This window comes from Pleurodeles waltl, chromosome 8, assembly GCF_031143425.1.
Source record: "Pleurodeles waltl isolate 20211129_DDA chromosome 8, aPleWal1.hap1.20221129, whole genome shotgun sequence".
Lineage (NCBI taxonomy): Eukaryota > Metazoa > Chordata > Amphibia > Caudata > Salamandridae > Pleurodeles > Pleurodeles waltl.
In genome coordinates this window covers 1,310,163,134-1,310,182,598 of record NC_090447.1, presented here as the reverse complement: position 1 = coordinate 1,310,182,598, position 19,465 = coordinate 1,310,163,134, and the positions used below count along the sequence as shown (strand labels likewise).

Sequence of the window (19,465 nt, the reverse complement as noted above, 5' to 3'; positions counted from 1 at the left end):
AGTTGTCAGAATTGTATTCCAAATGTGTTTGTGATTTCACTTGCAAGACACAAGTTCCTGCAATTACTTCAACACAATCAAGTCTTTGTATGGAACAACTGCTACCAGGCATGTTTTGAAGCCATTTTGAAGGATATCTGCAATGCAATTCCTCTACAAGGATTTAATCCAGCAGACAAGAGCATCATTACCACTGATGCTAATGGGTTAGAGCTTGGGGCTCTGTTAACTCAAGTGGAAGATGAGGGTGAAGAAGTTACTATTCCATTTGCATTCCCTGCTCTTTCTTCTGCCAAAGAAAAAGTATTCTGTCATCGAGGGGGGGTGTTAGCTTGCGTGTGGGGCATGAAAAGATTTAGACAATATGTGTGAGGTTCTAACTTTGTTCCCTGTACTGATATAAACACTTTATTAAAGTTTTGACTACAGGTGGTCTTCTGAGAGCATCCTCTTGCATTGCTAGGATGTCGTCAACGCTTTAGGACTGTAACTATACAGCTCATTATGTCCATGGTGTGAAAAGGTTTGTAGCAGATATGTCTCCACTGCCCTTCAAGGAGTTCATGCCATCTCTTTGAAATTATTTTTCTGTTGCAGTTGTGAATGAGGGCGAAAGTCAAGCCATGCCTGAAAAGGAGCGGTTAGGCGGATACTTAATGGGTGTCACTTTGAGTTCAATACAGACGTTTCTACAGTGAACTTGTCCAGAAGTCAATTTCTTGCTGTAAAGCATATTACACTACAGGGAGTGCAGAATTATTAGGCAAGTTGTATTTTTGAGGATTAATTTTATTATTGAACAACAACCATGTTCTCAATGAACCCAAAAAACTCATTAATATCAAAGCCGAATATTTTTGGAAGTAGTTTTTAGTTTGTTTTTAGTTTTAGCTATGTTAGGGGGATATCTGTGTGTGCAGGTGACTATTACTGTGCATAATTATTAGGCAACTTAACAAAAAACAAATATATACCCATTTCAATTATTTATTATTACCAGTGAAACCAATATAACAACTCAACATTCACAAATATACATTTCTGACATTCAAAAACAAAACAAAAACAAATCAGTGACCAATATAGCCACCTTTCTTTGCAAGGACACTCAAAAGCCTGCCATCCATGGATTCTGTCAGTGTTTTGATCTGTTCACCATCAACATTGCGTGCAGCAGCAACCACAGCCTCCCAGACACTGTTCAGAGAGGTTTACTGTTTTCCCTCCTTGTAAATCTCACATTTGATGATGGACCACAGGTTCTCAATGGGGTTCAGATCAGGTGAACAAGGAGGCCATGTCATTAGATTTCCTTCTTTTATACCCTTTCTTGCCAGCCACGCTGTGGAGTACTTGGACGCGAGTGATGGAGCATTGTCCTGCATGAAAATCATGTTTTTCTTGAAGGATGCAGACTTCTTCCTGTACCACTGCTTGAAGAAGGTGTCTTCCAGGAACTGGCAGTAGGACTGGGAGTTGAGCTTGACTCCATCCTCAACCCGAAAAGGCCCCACAAGCTCATCTTTGATGATACCAGCCCAAACCAGTACTCCACCTCCACCTTGCTGGCGTCTGAGTCGGACTGGAGCTCTCTGCCCTTTACCAATCCAGCCACGGGCCCATCCATCTGGCCCATCAAGACTCACTCTCATTTCATCAGTCCATAAAACCTTAGAAAAATCAGTCTTGAGATATTTCTTGGCCCAGTCTTGACGTTTCAGCTTGTGTGTCTTGTTCAGTGGTGGTCGTCTTTCAGCCTTTCTTACCTTGGCCATGTCTCTGAGTATTGCACACCTTGTGCTTTTGGGCACTCCAGTGATGTTGCAGCTCTGAAATATGGCCAAACTGGTGGCAAGTGGCATCGTGGCAGCTGCACGCTTGACTTTTCTCAGTTCATGGGCAGTTATTTTGCGCCTTGGTTTTTCCACACGCTTCTTGCGACCCTGTTGACTATTTTGAATGAAACGCTTGATTGTTCGATGATCACGCTTCAGAAGCTTTGCAATTTTAAGAGTGCTGCATCCCTCTGCAAGATATCTCACTATTTTTGACTTTTCTGAGCCTGTCAAGTCCTTCTTTTGACCCATTTTGCCAAAGGAAAGGAAGTTGCCTAATAATTATGCACACCTGATATAGGGTGTTGATGTCATTAGACCACACCCCTTCTCATTACAGAGATGCACATCACCTAATATACTTGGTATAATTGGTAGTAGGCTTTCGAGCCTATACAGCTTGGAGTAAGACAACATGCATAAAGAGGATGATGTGGTCAAAATACTCATTTGCCTAATAATTCTGCACTCCCTGTATAATCAGACAATTCCGTATTTGCAAGGTAGCGGCTGGAAAGTGCCTTAGGGTACAGAAATTTTGGACACAGGGTCTGAGCCTCTCGGAGGTTACCGAAGAGTACGTGGACCTTGCACAGAAATGTCTTTCTCTTGGGAAACGGGGAGACTAAGCTTTACTCAAATACATTATCTTGTTCTGCAACGTCACGCATGTAGTGGCCAGAAGAAATATTGCCTGGATGTGAGGTAGAGGAAAACCACTTTCTGTGTCGCAGTGGCAGACAGAACTGAACTGGTGTACTAGGCCAAAGGCTGTACCAGGAAATTTGAAAAAGTGTTGGGTCAGTGGGTGGAAAACAAAGTTCTGGGTGGATTTAAAAGATTGCCTGCTTGCTTGAATTCCCAAGGTCTTCTGTACTATGAAGGGTCAGAAATACCAGTGTCCAGTTGTTTTTCTGTTTTTTTTTCCTTTTTTGCTCAGTACAAAAACACAATAAAAAGTTTAATAAAAGAATATACACGGGAAACTGTTGTTCTCAAACTTTGCATAAAGCTGTTTGTGACCACAGTAAGGCTTGCCAGAGTAACGCAGCCCAGATTTCAATGACTACTGTTCACTCTGATTATTCTCAATGGTTGTCTAATTTCCTCCTCCTCCTTGATGTTTAGATAATAGATAAAGCGAACCCTGCTCACGAAAACCAACATTCCAGGCAGTTCTCCGTGCTACAAGCGTGTATTAATGAAAGATGTGGGGACAGACATGCTGATAAAATAATAAAGTTCCTCCCCTTTAAGCAATAGCACGTTCAAATCGTGGACTGTCTTCACCATTTAAGCGAATTTGAAGAAAGAAAAAGCCACTTGAAGAAAATTCTATTTTGTGAAACGTGGGGTCAAGTGGACCGAGAAGGTCAGGTCCTTGCTGAACCAAGCAGTGCATTTCTCTTCTGTGACCTTGCTACTTAACTCTTGAGTGCAGAGCCTACCTGTCATAAACAGAGGCTTGTAGTGTTTTCTCCAAATATAAGTGTGGAGGCTTGATGGGTAAGCTGGAATGAAGGATCCCTCTCTTGAGCGAAAGAAAAGTAATTGATAATGGGCGATTTTGCTTGTCAACCACAACAGGAACAGTTCCCATGCCTGGAGGCTGTGGAACTGCCCTATGTGACAATAAATACTGTAATAGGTATGAGGGAGCCCGGAAAAGCATTGTAAAGGCAACAGGCTGGAAAAGGACTGACTGGTAAGCTTCCAGGTTTTTTTGTGGGGTTCTGGTTAGTGAGAGGCAGCAATGTGAAATGGAGTAACTCTGCTAGGCTCCATCCCCTCTTGTATGAATGGTACTGTAAAGTCCGTTGAGTGTAGGCCAAAGGTAATCGAGTAGAACACAAAACATTGACACACAAACTTCTATGAAGGAAGTCCTACATTCCATGGTCTGAACAGTAGAGATTGATATGATGGTGGCAATGTAGGGGTGTGTTTCATGGCATGGAAGCCGTGGAAGATCACACTCCGTACAACATACCATCCTGATGTAGCAGAAGGAGGAGGTGCCAGAGCACAAGAAAAAGAACCTCTAATGTATGTGACCTAGCACTGTACATTGCTGTCAGCAATAAGCATTGAGATAAAACGATTCCTGTGAGGGATTTGCTCCTCCCTACCTTAAATTATTTTAACAAGTAGACAATCTAAGGTTCTGGAGAAAAGCATATAAAGGAGTTGACTACATAATAGGGAATCGTGGAACACAGAAATCACGAGTGGGTGCAGGGGGACAAATCTATTTTTCACTGTACCCATTCTTGAGCATCCATCCCTTTACCATTCTTTCCTAACTAATCCTCCTCTCCCTACCAAATGCATCCTGCCATTACCAATGTTCCACTATATCTTCTCCTTACTCATCCAATCCTTCTCTAGTTGTACCCTTTCTCCCTGAATTCCTCCTTACCCATATTCTTCCTTCTTTTCCTTGCATATATTCTCCCATTCTCTACTCACAAATTTTCTCCATCCTCATTTTAACCTCGATTCACCCTCCCATTGTCTTTTTGATTAAAGATAAAGAGCGCAAGAGTGTCTCTACGTGTGTATGTTTGTGTGCATGATGCAAGTGCACCCCTCCCCCGCACACAAACCCGATTAATAAATGTGATGAAGGACGTAGGCTTTGATTTTTAAAGGGAACATCGTTTTACCTCTGTGCAAGAGCTTGTGGCATGATTCACAAGCATATTCATAGCAGAATTACACCTCCAGTTTGCACAGATTTACGTATTTGTATCCAGTTAATACAACTGGAATTGGACTGCACCCAGGAATCAATGAAAATCTTGTTTCCCTTCATATTCATTGCCCACCAGGGATTCTCAGGAGGACTTTCTCAGTGGGGAAACATCTGAGAGCACACGCAGACATGTGTAAAACATATATTTTACACAAAAATGTGTTCATCCATACCAAACTCTTTACTTCCCTTGCATCCTTATAAAATGTGTTCATAGTAGTTGATCTGGTTGTGTGCTACTAGTAATTGAAACTATCTGCACAATGTTTGTATGTGTGTGGTGCAATAATATCTTTGTAACAATATCATCTGGCGTAAATATTGCGTCCTAAATATAATTTACCAAAACGTCGCCCATTGGGGCTCCTGATAGAAAATCTACACCCGATTGAACAAAATTTATGGCACAATATTTATGTCTCATAAAATTTCCACATAGAATATTTTGGCACACATCCTCTTATGAATACCACACATGTACAAGTTAAAAAAGTTATATCAGAGTAAAAAGTTTTCTTTTCCATCAAAGTATCTACATTTTTTAGGGTGTGAAACCTCCCAAATAAATGCATTCTCGGCTTGGCAGTTGGGTCTGCAGGCCCTAAGTCGGGTCTGCTATTTTTGTGTTGGTTTTAATCATCGTTCTGATTTTAGTTAGAGGTTTTAATTTTTCATTTTCTGGATCAGGAACACAAATATATATAGTGGTCGGTTTACCAAAAAAAAAAAAAAAAGAGTAGAGCTGCACCTGTATATGTATTCCGCGAGTGGATAAAAATGTACTACTTTTTGGATTTCACAGACATTGGCAGTAGTAGGCTTGAAAAACTAGCTCCACCGCTCTCAGGTTTCCATGCATACTACAAGCAATCAAACACATAAAAGTTGAGGTTAGCATTTAAGTCAAAATACTATTGATCCCCGTCCCCCAGCACCATGTCCATTATCTTCTGTTGTGTGGGGGTCCTTTTTTATGGGCGAGCGCAATGCGCTCCATCCATGATGTAATCTCTCTTTGGACTTGAAACCACGCCCAGGTTACATCAGTCACTTTCATTGGTTCCTGGGCTTGCTCTGTAAAATCTGCTTGCTTTCATTTGTTAAACGCATGCATACGTCGTGCCTTTTCCGGTGTTTAGCTCACCTACACAGCACCGGTAAAGTACTGAAACCATTCGAGGCTCGATGTTTCCAGCCCGGGTTTCCGGACTACTTTATCTGTTTATTTTCCCCCCCAGCTCGATCGCGCTGGGGTTTACATAGCGCGATCGCGCTCCGTTTTTACGTTTTCAATTTCAGCGCGATCGCGCTGCATTTTACATAGTGATTGCGATGTGTTCTTTTTTCTTTTAATTTGTGTGTCAAGAAAAGTCCGGTTAGGAGTTTACAACGCAAATAGCTCTAACTCGAGCAAATGCGAGCCCCGTTGCATTCAAAATGTTTGTCTTATTTGTTAACGTCCTTCACTGTCAGGGTATGCCTGGTGGTAATGGACAGGTAAAGAAACACCATACAACTGCCTACTCTTAATATGGTAGGAGGTGGGATGGCTTACCTTCGACATTCCCTACCCTGTTTAGCTGTCAAAGGAAATATTACACCAAGAGAATAAATGTTACTTTGTCGCTGAAAAACGTGCAATCTGTCCAAGTCAAAATCAGGTGGACAGACATTGCATGTGGTGGACAGGGTACTCTGTCGCGCCCTATAAAGGAGTGCCCTGTCTGCTAATCTCTAAATCAGCACGAGAGTCACAATTAATGCAAATCACTACTGACCTTGCACTCATGGGAACAGTTCATCCTGAACCTTGGCATCTCACACTTTACTCTAGATTACATTGCCATTTTAGTGTGTACATATGAGATGTACCCCCCACCCAAAAAGTGGTATACATGCATTCACTTAATAGCATACTGACCGTCCTTTCATAAATACCAAGTGGGTGTTGTCATCAGTGTTGTATGTTAGCTAAGGAGTGGGCAATGTAACTTTAAAGGTGGTAGTTGTTCGTCTCATTAATTAAATATACATAAAAAATTACTAATAACTGCTACCCAAGCCATTCTTATGGCTTTGGGGGCAAGGAATAGTCTGAATTGTCACACATGTAGGAGAGTGATGGTCAGTAGTTGTGGTGTTATGACATTGACAGGGCAGAGGGTGGTGTTCACTGCAGTGGCTTCTTGGCGAGGGCCCTGGGACTTATTTTTGTTTTAATTAAGCACTGTGGTCTACGTGTATTCGACAAAGCAGACGTAATGGATCTGACAAGTCACTACAATAGGTGGCTTCTTTCAGCCACTATGGAAGTGCTGAAGACCATCCCGACTCTGCACTAGAGAAGCAGAAGGATCATTGCCCTCATCTTCTTACATGGAGAGGGGAAACTCTCACGTATCCAATAACGAGGTCAGTGGGGAGATAGCCATCTGATGGTCCGAGATCCCACTGTTGACGTTCAAGTTGATAGATTTTCACAATACTTTGTTGCTCCCTGCCTGCCTACTTTCTCCACTGTGCTCCAACATATGCAAATATAGCAATTCCATCATAATGGCATATTTTCCCACATATGTGTGCACTTTTCAATTAACCAGAATCTGTAATTTTGAAGTACAAATTTTCTTTTAGCAAAACACATTTTAATGTGTTTAAGTGTTAGTGAGTTGACCCACTCAAAGCTCATTATCTTTTTACTGTTCACGGAAATCAGAGCCACATAATTGTTTTTTAATCACTTTTTTTGTGTAGAGTCTGTCGTGTATATAATATAGCAAGCATTTTTTTCATCCGTTTTTTGTGACATGCACTGCATGATGTATGTTTGTGAATTAATTATTGGGCGGTAGTTTACAGCATAGGCTACTACCCTATGCTACATCAGGTTTATACATAAATATTATTAAGGCATTTTAAATAATGGTAGCCAGCAAGTCCACCAATTTGATTGTACACACTTATGATTTACAAGCTAGCAGAATGTTTAAATGCACCATATACAAATTTAAACGAAAATGCTTATGTTTTGCAGGATGGCTGCCGAAGTTTTTGCAGACTGTGTGTTCTTTCTAAAGGTGAATCACCTTCCCGCGCAGGACAAGAAACGTTTGAAAGCAATTATAAAAGACAAAGGTGGCACCATATCTTTTGTCCTCAATAAGAAGGTATTATCCAATTTCTGTCCATATTTTTTTAATTACCCCATAGGATGTGCATTTGCCAACATGTCAGAGTATAAAGAACAGTGGTTGGTGCTCCCCTCATATAATGATAGTTATGGCACAGCAACTGTAATTCTTGGCCATTGTGGACATGAGGTAATGCTGCTCCTGTCCTAACTATGGTAGTGTATTGTGAGAATCCATTGCCTGAGGGTATCTACCCATCATTTAATGCAGACCATGATTGCCTACCCCTGATATAATGCTAGTCCTGGTTTGATGGTGGTAATTCTTTGAATAATGTGAGCATCCATGGCATGATGGTGCCCACCCCTAAGTTAATACTAGCATTTGCATAAAGGTGGTAATTAGAGTCGGTGCCGATCTAAGGGATAAAGTTGGCCATAGAATAATGGTTGGTAATTTATAGCATACTGTGGTTGGGCATCCATGCCACAATGTGACCATCACTGGTTTGAAGCTCACCCTGGTATAAAGCTAATCCTAGTATGAAAGTGGTCATTTTTGTCATATTTTAAGCATTGATGATGTGACCATGCCTAACAATGATAGAATGCTGATCATGGCATAAGGGTGCTAATTCCCTTATATAGTGGCCATCATTGGCTGGCATAAGATTATGATAAGTGGTCATGCAGTGTTGAATCTCTCCATGGCAACAGTAGGAAATCATTTAAAGCTCTAAGCATATGTTTACTAAAATGAAAAGCTGGTAGAAACATTTTTTTGGTGGGGGTGGGGGTTCAGTTTGAGTTCCAAAAATGAAAAGCTTGTATTTGTCAGCAAAATATGGATTTTTTCCTAAACGAACAATCTGAAGTCTGAGGACAAAATCATCATGTTTGTAAAAATATATTCCATTCTGGTGTTTGAATGTAACCACTACCGGGTGACACGCTACCTTGTATTCTATTAGAGTAAACGGTATGCTGTCCTAAACTGTAAGGTCTATGAAAGTGCACATGCAAAAATGCCTGTAAAATGTGTCTAGCTTTTCTGTCTAGGTCCTCGGATTGTTAGATTTATCTAATTTGTAACTATATCAGTTCTGAGAACATTCTCTCTAATAACATGACTGAGAATCTACTTGGAAAGGGCAGGTTTGAAAACTGAAAGGAAATTAAACCTAGAAATGAAGCTCTTCTAGAAAATGATAGTCCACGTGGATTGCATTTTCAGTACTGCCTGTATCATTTATGGATTTGTAGACATTTTAGGGAAAATGTGCTGACAAATGTGACATGTTTCTACCATTTTCTTAAAATTACCTGCTTGGTACACCATGTGAGTATTGAAGTGTTGCACGATTGCTCCTTCAGAACCTATGGCTTTTTAACAAATTAATGTAAAAATATGCTGTAAAATGCACTGCTACCCTCCTTTTTTCAGCTGTCTGGTGGGCTTGTTTGCTCATTCCTTGTAATGTGGGATAGGTATTTCAAAGATCCCTTCCAGAACCCAAGCTGAATGCCATTGAGGCACCCAGCATAGCTTTGATGGGAGAATTCTAGCCAAGTGTAGGACCTTACTGAGAATGCAGATCTATGCCAGTTTGACAGTGTGCTGTTAGTCCTTTCTTAGCTCATTGTGGATTTTCTAGACAATTTTAAAGTTCAAAAGGGTGTAAATGAAATTTTGGTAGACTCCATTTCTTTTATATGGCTTCAAGGTTGATTCTTCTAAGCACAGTCCCTTCTGTGAAGGGTTTATCTTACAGAACTAATGAATTTCCAGGATCTTTGCAGTATTTTGGTCTAATGTTTTTGGAAGCAGGCTCCTGTAAAATAATTTCTTCCCATAAGAATTTTTTTAATATCCTTGTGTAGGAAGCTGGGTTCTGGTTGCAGTACTCCCGTCACCCCCACACATTTTGCCTGGTTTTTGATTCAACTTTGACTGACGTGCACTGGGTTCTTGCTAACCAGGTCCAGAGTGCCAGTGTACCTTCCCCATAACAAGACACCTGGTCACTTGATCCCAAAGTGGCCAGACCCTTTAGTATATCTGTATGCCCCTAGTAAATGGTACCACTGGTACCTAGGGCATTGATGCTGAAAAGGGCCCCTAAGAGCTGCAGCACAACTTGTGGCACTCTAAGGGACTGAGCACCACCCTTATGCAGACAGCCATTGCAGGCTGCATGACGAAAGGCTTCCAAAAGTGAAAACCCCACATGGAACAGGGCCTGTGTACCATGCCCCCTCAAGACTGCATGTAATATTTGTAAGTCACTCTTACAGCAGGCCTTACAACTCTAAGGCAAGGTGCATTATATCAAATGCGTGGACATATCTGCAAGGGCAGATATGTCCCTGCTATGTCTTTGTCGATTATCAGTCATAGTAAGTGTATAGGGAAGTACATGTGTTGGACACTGGTCAATACGAGTTCCCTAGCCTACATGATGACTTCACTGAAATTATGGATGTTTAGTATCAAGCATCTCGTCTTAATAAACCCTCACTGACTCCAGTGATGGATTTATTATTACATGCACCCAGAGGGGGCCTTAGAGGTGCCCCCTGAAAACCTACCAACTTGCCACCAACAGTTGAGCTTCTGACCCCCAAGGGTGAGAGCCATTGCTCTCTGGAGGTCAGAAACCAATCCTGCCTTGGCAGGGGTGTTAGACATCCCTCCCAACAGGATGAACTCAAATCTGCATTCCAAGGCAGGAGGCTTAAAAGAAGCCCACTGCATTTGGTATGCAAATCTGGCCTTCCTCAGAGGAAGATGCCAACCCTCCGCCCCAGGACCCATCTGGCACCTCAACAGGTGGGAAAATTAGTTATGCAGGAGGTGTGTTGCACCTCCAGGCTGGACACACCCCTAGGTTGACCAACGTGAAATGAACACAGCCTTAGGAATTCCTCCATCTTGCGTGTGGAGGAATTAGGAATTCTGGGACAGGGTGATGCCCACTACCCAAAGGAAGTGGTCAGCTAGGGGGTGTAGTGACCCCAAGGGTAAGTAGCCCACTGGCTACTACTCTTTACTCCCCTTAACACCCCCTAAATTGAATATTAAGCCCGCTCCCTGATACCAGGACTTAAGATCTTTGTTGGACACAAAAGGAGGGGACAAGAAGCCTGCTGACCTGAAAACCGAGAAGCACGACTGACTTGGCACCAATCTTGCCAGCCTGCCTGCTGTATCTGACGCTTGCGAGGCAACTGGCCTGTCCTGATCCTGCAGCCTCTTAGAACCTGGGAGAGCTGCCAGTGCTACCCAAATCGCCAAGAAGAACTCCCTTGGAGCAGATGAGCTGCTTCCCTGCATATGCAGACAACCCAAGAAAGAACTGTGATGACCAGACCTGCCAAAACCTGATGCCGGACATCACCAATGCACCCGGGCCACCTAGCCCGAGCTGAAGTGGGACAACAGCGTCAGCGTGGTCCCCAGGCCCCCCAGCGACAAAGCCCCTTTTGAGTTCACCCACTGTGGACTTCCCAACAGCGTCTGCTGTCTCTTTCTGCAGACCCCCCTGCAACCTCAAGTGACCTGGAGACAAAGACCCCTAGGCCTCAGGACACCTCTGCACCTGTCCGTCCCGAACCAAGGAGAAGAGGACCAAAGATGTCCCCATGTCTCTCAGCCTCGCGAGACCTGAGCCCACTTGTTGGCTTGGTCAGACTGGACCCCCCCAGTCCATGCCTGCAGCCTGTTTCTGTGGATCCCCCCTCCAACCGCAAGAACTCCAGCACTGGTCCTGACACCAAAAGACACCACTGCAACCGAGCCTCATAGCCCGAGGAGAAGTGGGCTAACACGCTAGGGGACATCAAGAGTCGAGCCCCCTCTGGGATCCCTAGGACTGACCTTCCAGTCTCAACTTATGAAACTTCCTGACCAGACCATTTCTGATAGAAGTGAATGAGACACCCGACGTCGTAACACACCTCTGCACCCGGGCGCCCCAGAGCCTCCCGAGGTGACCTGTTGTTGTGGCCTTGGACTCTGCCCCATACTCACCTTAATTCCTGGATAACAGTCCCATAAGTTGCTGTGAAGTGTCAGAATGCAGTACATGTTTTTCCCCCATAGGATAACATTATTGTTTCCAAAAATTGCACTGTGTTATTGGGCAAACGTTAAGTCCTCTGCCAGGCCAACAGAGATTACTCCATCCCCCAAAACATAAATCAGGCCCTAAATCAAATTTTGGTCACCATTACTTCTCAGCTTACTTTGTGGGATACTTACACGTGCCATTAAGGTATTTCTGTTAACTCAGTCAGGACCCTGACAAATCTTACCAAGCATATCTGTTTGCTGCTCATGGAGCAAGTGGCTGATATACAGTACAACAATGTTTAGCTATCCACTAGTACACACCTGGATTTGCATTCTTCAGCTTTGATTTTGATGACTAAGGCCCTCATTATAAACACTGGCGGCTGAGCCCGCCATGCCGGTGGCGGCGGTAATGACCACCACTGGCATGGCGGGGTCAGCCGCCAAATAATGAAGGCTTTGGGGACCACCACAGACGGCCTTCCACCACTGCAGGCTACCGCCAACAGGCAGCCTGACGATGGCAGAAATCATTATCCTACAAAGCAGCGCTGCCCTCCGGATAATGATCCCTTTTCCTCCAGCCTTTCCCTAGTGGGTTCCCCCCCTGGGGGCCCCTGCAGTGCCCATGCACTTGGCATGGGCAGTGCAGGGGCCCCCGTGCAGTGCCCTGTCGCGCAGGTCTGACCTGCACGACTGGTGCTACTGCACCCGCCGCACACCAACATTGGCGGTGGCTTCATTTGGAGCCGACATCAATGTTAAGGCCCTTTTCCCGGAAGCAGTGTTTCCGCCCGCCGGCCCAGCAGGGAAAACATTATACAGCGGTCTTTACCGCTGAGATCATAATGAGGGCCTAAATGTTGCTTAAACTTTGCATAGTAATACTTAGCACTTTGAATAGAATCAATATTGTACACAGTTTTTTTTAAATGGCAAAAAGCTATTTTAAAAGTGGACACTGCGATTTTCAGCAGTTCCTGGGGGAGGTAAATAAAGTACAGTTTCTGAGGTAAGTACCACACTTACAGGTTCAGTCTCTGGAGTATTGGTAGCCCACCGTTTGGGGTTCGAGGTAACCCCAAACAGCCAGCACCAGCAACACATGGCCAGTCAGATGCAGAGGTCAAACAGCAGCCAAAATAACATGGGCCCCCTATGGAGACGGGGGTACTCTGGTTCCGGTCTGCTGGCAGGTAAGTACCCACGTTGACGGAGGGCATACCAGGGGGGTTTGGTAGAGTACTGGAAGGGCCCCAAGTAGGCACAAAAAACACACCCTCCGCTGCACGGGGGTTGCCAGGTGCAGTGTGCAAACAGCGCGTTGGGTTCCCAATAGAACTCTATGGAGGGACCCGGGGGTCACTTAGGCGCTGCAGAGAGTGCACAGGGGGGCCTCTCTGGCAAGCCACCGGCTGGGCCAGGGTGAGGTCTGCCTGCTGGTCATTGCTGCACTGGTGGTCGGTTTCTCGCGGGCCAGGGGGCTGCGGGTGCAGTGCTTCTCCAGGTGTCGGATATCTTTGTCCCGCGCAGTGGCAGTCAGTGGGGTCCTTGGGATTCCCTCTGCAGGCGTCATCATGGGGGTGCAGAGAGCTTAGCCCAGGGTAGACACGTCGTCGGAGTCACCTCGTGGTCCTCTCTGGATAGTTGGTTTCTCTGGACACAGGTGGCGTCGGGTGCAGAGTAGTTAGACTCACGCTTCTGGAGTGAGTTGAGAGTCCCTTTGAAGTTGGTTTCTTGGTCTTCTTTTTGGACAGGTCTGCTGTCCACAGGAGTTTCTTGGTCCTCAATGATGCAGGCAGTCCCCTGGAGGCTTTTCAGGGGTCGCTGGTCCTGTAGAACGCGTTGCTTCTTTTCTTGCAACTTTTCGAAATAGGAGAAGGGCCGGTAGGGCTAGGGCCCAGTCAGTTGTCTCCTCCTCTTCTCTGCAGGGTTTTCAGCTCAGCAGTCCTTCTTTCTTGAGGTCTTCAGGAATCTGAAGAGCTGGGTTCAGGGTCACCCCTAAATACTAAATTTAGGAGTGTGTAGGGTCAGAGGGCAGTAGCCAATGGCTACTGTCCCTGGGGGTGGCTACACCCTCCTTGTGCCCAGTCCCTCTGGGGAGGGGGGAACATCCCTATCCCTATTGGTCCTAATCTCCCAAAGCAAGATGGAGGATTTCTCAAGGAGGGGGTCACTTCAGCTCTGGGCACCTTAGGGGTAGTCCTGGCTGAGGGGATGACTCCTCCTTGTATTTCCCATTATCACTATGGACTTGCCGCCAAAAGTGGGGACTCATCCGGGGGGGCAGGCATCTCCACTAGCTGGAGTGCCCTGGGGCACTGTAACACCGGCTTGAGCCTTTGCGGCTCACCGCCAGGTGTTACAGTTACTGCAGGGGGAGGTGTGAAGCACCTCCACACAGGACAGGTTTTGTTTCTGACTAGAGAATGCACAAAGGCACTCACCCCATGTGGTCAGAAACTCGTCTAGAAGTGGCAGGCTGGCACAGACCAGTTAGCCTTACACTAGGAGTTGGGCTAACACACAGGGGGCATCTCTAAGTTTCTGACCACATGGGGTGAGTGCCTTTGTGCACTCTGTGGTCAGAAACAAAGCCTTTTGTGGGTGGAGGTGCTTCACATCTCCTCCTACAGGAACTGTAGCACCTGGTAGTGGGCATCAGAGGCTCAAACCTCGGATTACAGTGCCCCAGGGCACTCCAGCTAGTGGAGATGCTCGCCCCCCTGGACAAAGCCCCACTTTTGGCAGCAAATCCAGTGGGAAAATTAGGGAAACAGGGAGGAGTGACCACCCCAGCCAGGACCACCCCTAAGGTGTCCAGAGTTGAAGTGACCCCCTCCCTGCAGAATCCTCCATTTTGGTTTAGAGAACACGGACCAATATGATTAGGTTTGTGCCCCCTCCCCAAATTGGGTGGGCACAAGGAGAGTGCAGCCACCCTCAGGGACAGTAGCCATTGGCTTCTGCCCTCTGACCTCTAAAATGCCCCTAAATCTAGGATTTAAGGGCCTCCCTAAACCCAGCTCACCAAATTCCTGGCGAGTTAACAAGAAGAAGAAGGACTGCTAAGTTGAAACCCACAGCAGAGAAGAAGGAAGACGACAACAGCTTTGAACCCAGCCCTGTCTCCTGCTTTAAAGAACCAGCAAAAGACCAGCGACGCGTCCAGTGGGACCAGCGACCTCAGCCTAACCCAGAGTACTGCTCTGCACCCAAAAGGACCAAGAACTCCCAAGGACAGTGGCTTTGTCTAGGAAAACCTACACCCAAGGACTACCACCTCACTCCGGATGCGTGAGTCATGACCCCTGTGCACCTGACGCCCACGGCCTGTATCCAGGTGGTCCACCCAGCAAGAGAGGGTCCCCAGGCGATTGTGAGCAAGTGCCCACTTTAGGTTGACCTCTCCACCCCTCCATGATAATGCCTGCAGAGGGAATCCCGAGGACCCCCTGACCGCGAACCTCTTGACGAATATATCCAACACATAAAGACACACTGCACCCACAGCCTCCAGGCCTTGGAGCACCCGACCCTCAGTGCCTCTACGTTCAGAAGGTGGCCCTCCTCCCTCTCTGACCTGTGGTGTGTCCGAGTCACCCCACTGGACCTCGCTTGCAGCCTATGAGTGACCCCTGCTGTCTCCTCATAGACCAGCATTGAAAACATGATGTCCTGTTTGCACCCTGCACCCGTCCGCCCCTATGCCACTGGGGGTGTGTATTTGGTGCCTACTTGTGGTCCCTTCAGTGCTCTTCTAATCCTTCTGTTCTGCCCTCCGAGCTGCGTGGACTTACCTGCAGGCAGGCTTGATTCCGAGTACCCCCTTTCTCCATAGGAGCCCAAGTTAAATTTGATCAACTTTGACCTCTGCACCCGACCGGCCCCATGTTGCTGGTTATGGGTGTTTGGGGTTCACTTGAACTCCAAACGGTGGACTTCCTGAAACCCAGAGACTGAAACTGTATGTGTTATACTTACCTGTAAATCGATCTAACATTTCTTCCCCCAGGAACTGTTTCTGAAAATTGTACTGTGTCCATTTTTAAAACAGATTATTGCCAATAATTCAAAAACTGTATTACTTACCTATTTCAAACAAAGTATTGTTGATACCTGTGTTAAATACGAAACTTTTTAGGTACTTACCTGCAACTTGAATCTTGTGGTTTTAAAAATAAATTAAGAAAATATATTTTTGCTATATAAAAACCATTGGTCTGGAGTTAAGTCATTGAATGTGTGCCTCTTCTTTTGTCTGTGTGTGTTCAACAAATTCTTTGCACTACCCTCTGATAAGCCTAACTGCTCGACCACACGTCCACAAAAGAGAGCTTTAGTATTATCTACTTTAGCCTCTGTTAAGCCTCTAGGGAATCCCTGTACTCTGTGCACACTAGTTCTCATTTTGATATTGTATATACAGAGACAGCTACCTACAAAAGTTATATAAAAGTATGTGTTATTTTTATAAAGTGGTATCGGATGTCTTTATTGAGTGCGTGTCTCACTTACTGCATGAGTGTGTGTCTTACATGCTTAGCACAGCCCTCTGATATGCCTAACTACTCTGCCACACTTCCCTAAAATAGAGCATTTGGGATGTCATTTGTGCCTCTATGATTCGCCTAGGACTTGCCTCGACTTTTTGCCCAGTGTACCTCATTTTGGTCCACTATATAAAGAGCCAGCTTCCTAAACCTTGGGACTAGATATGTTAACAAATGCCTTGATACAGAGGGTCAGCTGAAGTGTTAGAACAGTCTTCCAATATTCCCCTTGCAAGCAGAAGCAAAGTTTTTACCAGATCACATAGGACTCTTCTTCCCTGGTATTCCAGGCAGATTTTTAAAAGAAGAACGTGCATAGGAAGAGCTGTTTATACTATTTGTATCTGAATTTGTAAATTTGAACAAGTAATGTGAACTCTGAATGTGTACACTCGGACAACTATGGACATGCACTTCCCCATCAAATTACACATGCTGCAGTTCCTGTACATAGTGACACCCATGCTCGTCCAGAGTGGGTTATGTTCTAGCATCCAAGATAGCCCAGAGCAGATCCTGAAGATGATAAGCTGTCCTCATCCCAGCTGAAGTGAAGGGGCTGATCTCAACCCGGCTCCAACCACTGCTAACCGGTTATAACCAGTCCACTTCATGGGAATTCCAACACCATCTATCAACTCGATGGGCATTGACAATCTCTGGGACAATTAAACAAATGTAAATATACTATAGTAGGGATTCCTCTTCTCCTACTTCCTCCCTGCCTCCCCTCGACATGAGTACATCTCAGGCCCAATGTTGAGTGGCAATAGATCACCAAAGGTTTGTAAATACTCACATACAAGTAGTTTTGTGAGTGTTGCTTAACATTCAGGCCATTACCCTAGAACACTCACTTCCTGCCACTTATGTGAATGTCAGATGTGGTTTTACACTTGTAGAAAGAGTTACACACATGGAAGCTAAACCTACACATTCACATTTGTGGATCAGGCCCTCAGAGTCTGTTATTGTCCAACTAATGATCCCAAATCATCTGTCTCTGCTTTTCTTTGGATTGTATGCAGTATACTTCATACGGGACACCAGGTCTTTCAGGATGATTGTGCATAGGTATTAGCTAAAACTATGGGGGTCATTCTGACCCTGGCGGCCGGTGACCGCCAGGGTCACCGACCACGGGAGCACCGCCAACAGGCTGGCGGTGCTCCCTCGAGCATTCTGACCGCGGCGGTTCAGCCGCGGTCAGAAACGGAAAGTCGGCGGTCTCCCGCCGACTTTCCGCTGCTCGGGGGAATCCAAATTGTGCGACCCTCCCTCCAAATTTCGGTTCCCTCCATTGCAAATAATAGTCTGGCTGTGGCATCTGAATGAGGCAGCATTGAATGGTATAAACCCCCATATCTCTTCTTGTCTGGGATTGTGGTAGGTTTTCCATGTGGTAATATCTGTTCAGTGGGGTTCTCGTCTGAGCCCCTGGTGGGCTACAGACATCGCCTCTATTTGCGAAGGGTAGGGTCTGTGAGTTTTGCCCTAAGATATCCCCCCAGTTGCATGACCCGCCTGTCTATTCGGTAGGCCAGTTCATCCTCCCGCAGAAAGACCCACTGATTGACTATAGTGAGTTGTGCTGCCCAATAGTATTTTTGTACATCTGGAAGGGCTATTCCACCATCACACCAGCTTCTGGTCAGTTTGTTGAGAGCCATACGAGACTGGCCACTGTCGCAGAGGAGTGTATGGATCTTGGTTTTAAGGCCTTGAAAGAAGGTTTTCAGGATCGGGTATGGTGTGCTATGAAATATGTATAGGACGCGTGGCAAAGCCGTCATTTTAGAGGGTGGCCTTGCCAAGAAGGTGAGAGGGGCAGGGTTCTCCAATGGCACACGTCTCGTCAGAGGCCATGCAGTGGTGGTACCAGGATATGCTCATAGTATTCTGTGTGAGTTGCTGTGATATAAATTCCCGGATAGCAAAAGCCACTCTCTGACAGTTGCGCTTTGCAGCCTTTGGGCGGGGGGGCACCTCTCCATGGAGCACATAGATGAGGGATTTGTCCCGGTTGATAGTGTATCCCAAGTGAAGTTGGTATATGTCAAGAATGTGCATTTTTGCCGCCAGAGGCATAGAGAAGGATGCCGTCCGCATAAAAATAAATCTGTCTTCCCACTTCTCCGTCCACCAGAGGCCTCTATATAACGGGTCAGACCTAATCCAGGCCACTAGTGCTTCAAAGCCAGGGCGAACATCAATGGGGAAAGCGGACACCCTTGTCTTGTACCCCTTTGCTCTGGGAAGGAAGGGGATGTGGCCCGTTAACTCTCACCCGAGTGAGAATATGGGAGCTTCATCAAAGATACGAATTGGGGGCCAAACCTGGCCAAGACTAAGAACAGGTAGGGCCACTCAATGGTGTTTAAGGCCTTCCTAGCTTCTAGTGAGAGTACTAGAGCGGGTTCTCACATGGAAGTTGCCTTGCCCAGTACGTGATGTAAACGTTGGAGGTTGAGAGAGGTGTTTCTGCTGGGCTTAAACTGGATTGGGGTAGATGGACTAGAGTATTGATTACTCCGAATAGCCTTGTGGCAAGTAGCTTGGCCAGGACTTTCGCTTCCACGTTGAGGAGCGATATTGGCCTATAGGAGGCACAGGATTGCAGTGGTTTACTCTCTTTGGGTATTGTAATGATTGTGGCTTGTCTCTGGTCCCTAGACAGGGAACCTTTGTCCCTGCTTTCATTAAACATGTGTAGTAGGTACAAGTTTATATAACTCAACTGGGAGACCGGTAGGGCCTACTGATTTACCAGATGCCTAGCCCCGATTTGCCTGCAGCACCTCTGCGAATCCTTGATCTAGGTCCTCTGCCTTTGATCGTGTGAGTGTCGGCAGCTATATATCTGCCAGAAAATCTCTGAATTCTACAGCTGTGGTGCTGTTTTTTAAGGAATATAGTGTTTCATAGTATGATGCGAATGCCTTGACTTTCTTCTCAGTGAGTAGTTTCGCACTGTGTGTAACTAGCTTCGGGACCCAGCAGCTAGTTAAGTTTCTCTTTTCCAGGCAGGGTAGGAGTTTCCCCACCTTGTCTCCCACTTCGTATGAGCAATGTTGGGACTAGCGATGATGAGCTGTGGCAGCATAGGTATCTGCATCTATA

General features: G+C 45.7%; 1 protein-coding gene across 4 annotated transcripts in view; it reads left to right on the top strand.

The window, feature by feature from the left end:
- Positions 1-19,465, top strand: part of PARP4 (poly(ADP-ribose) polymerase family member 4) — a 1,744,976-nt gene that overhangs the window by 40,571 nt on the left and 1,684,940 nt on the right. For all 4 annotated transcript variants that reach the window (XM_069202293.1, XM_069202292.1, XM_069202291.1 and 1 more), the window contains exon 2: positions 7,625-7,757. In XM_069202293.1, coding sequence (XP_069058394.1) covers positions 7,626-7,757 — 132 coding nt within the window. In that variant the 5' untranslated portion in view covers position 7,625. The remainder of the gene's footprint in view (positions 1-7,624; positions 7,758-19,465) is intronic.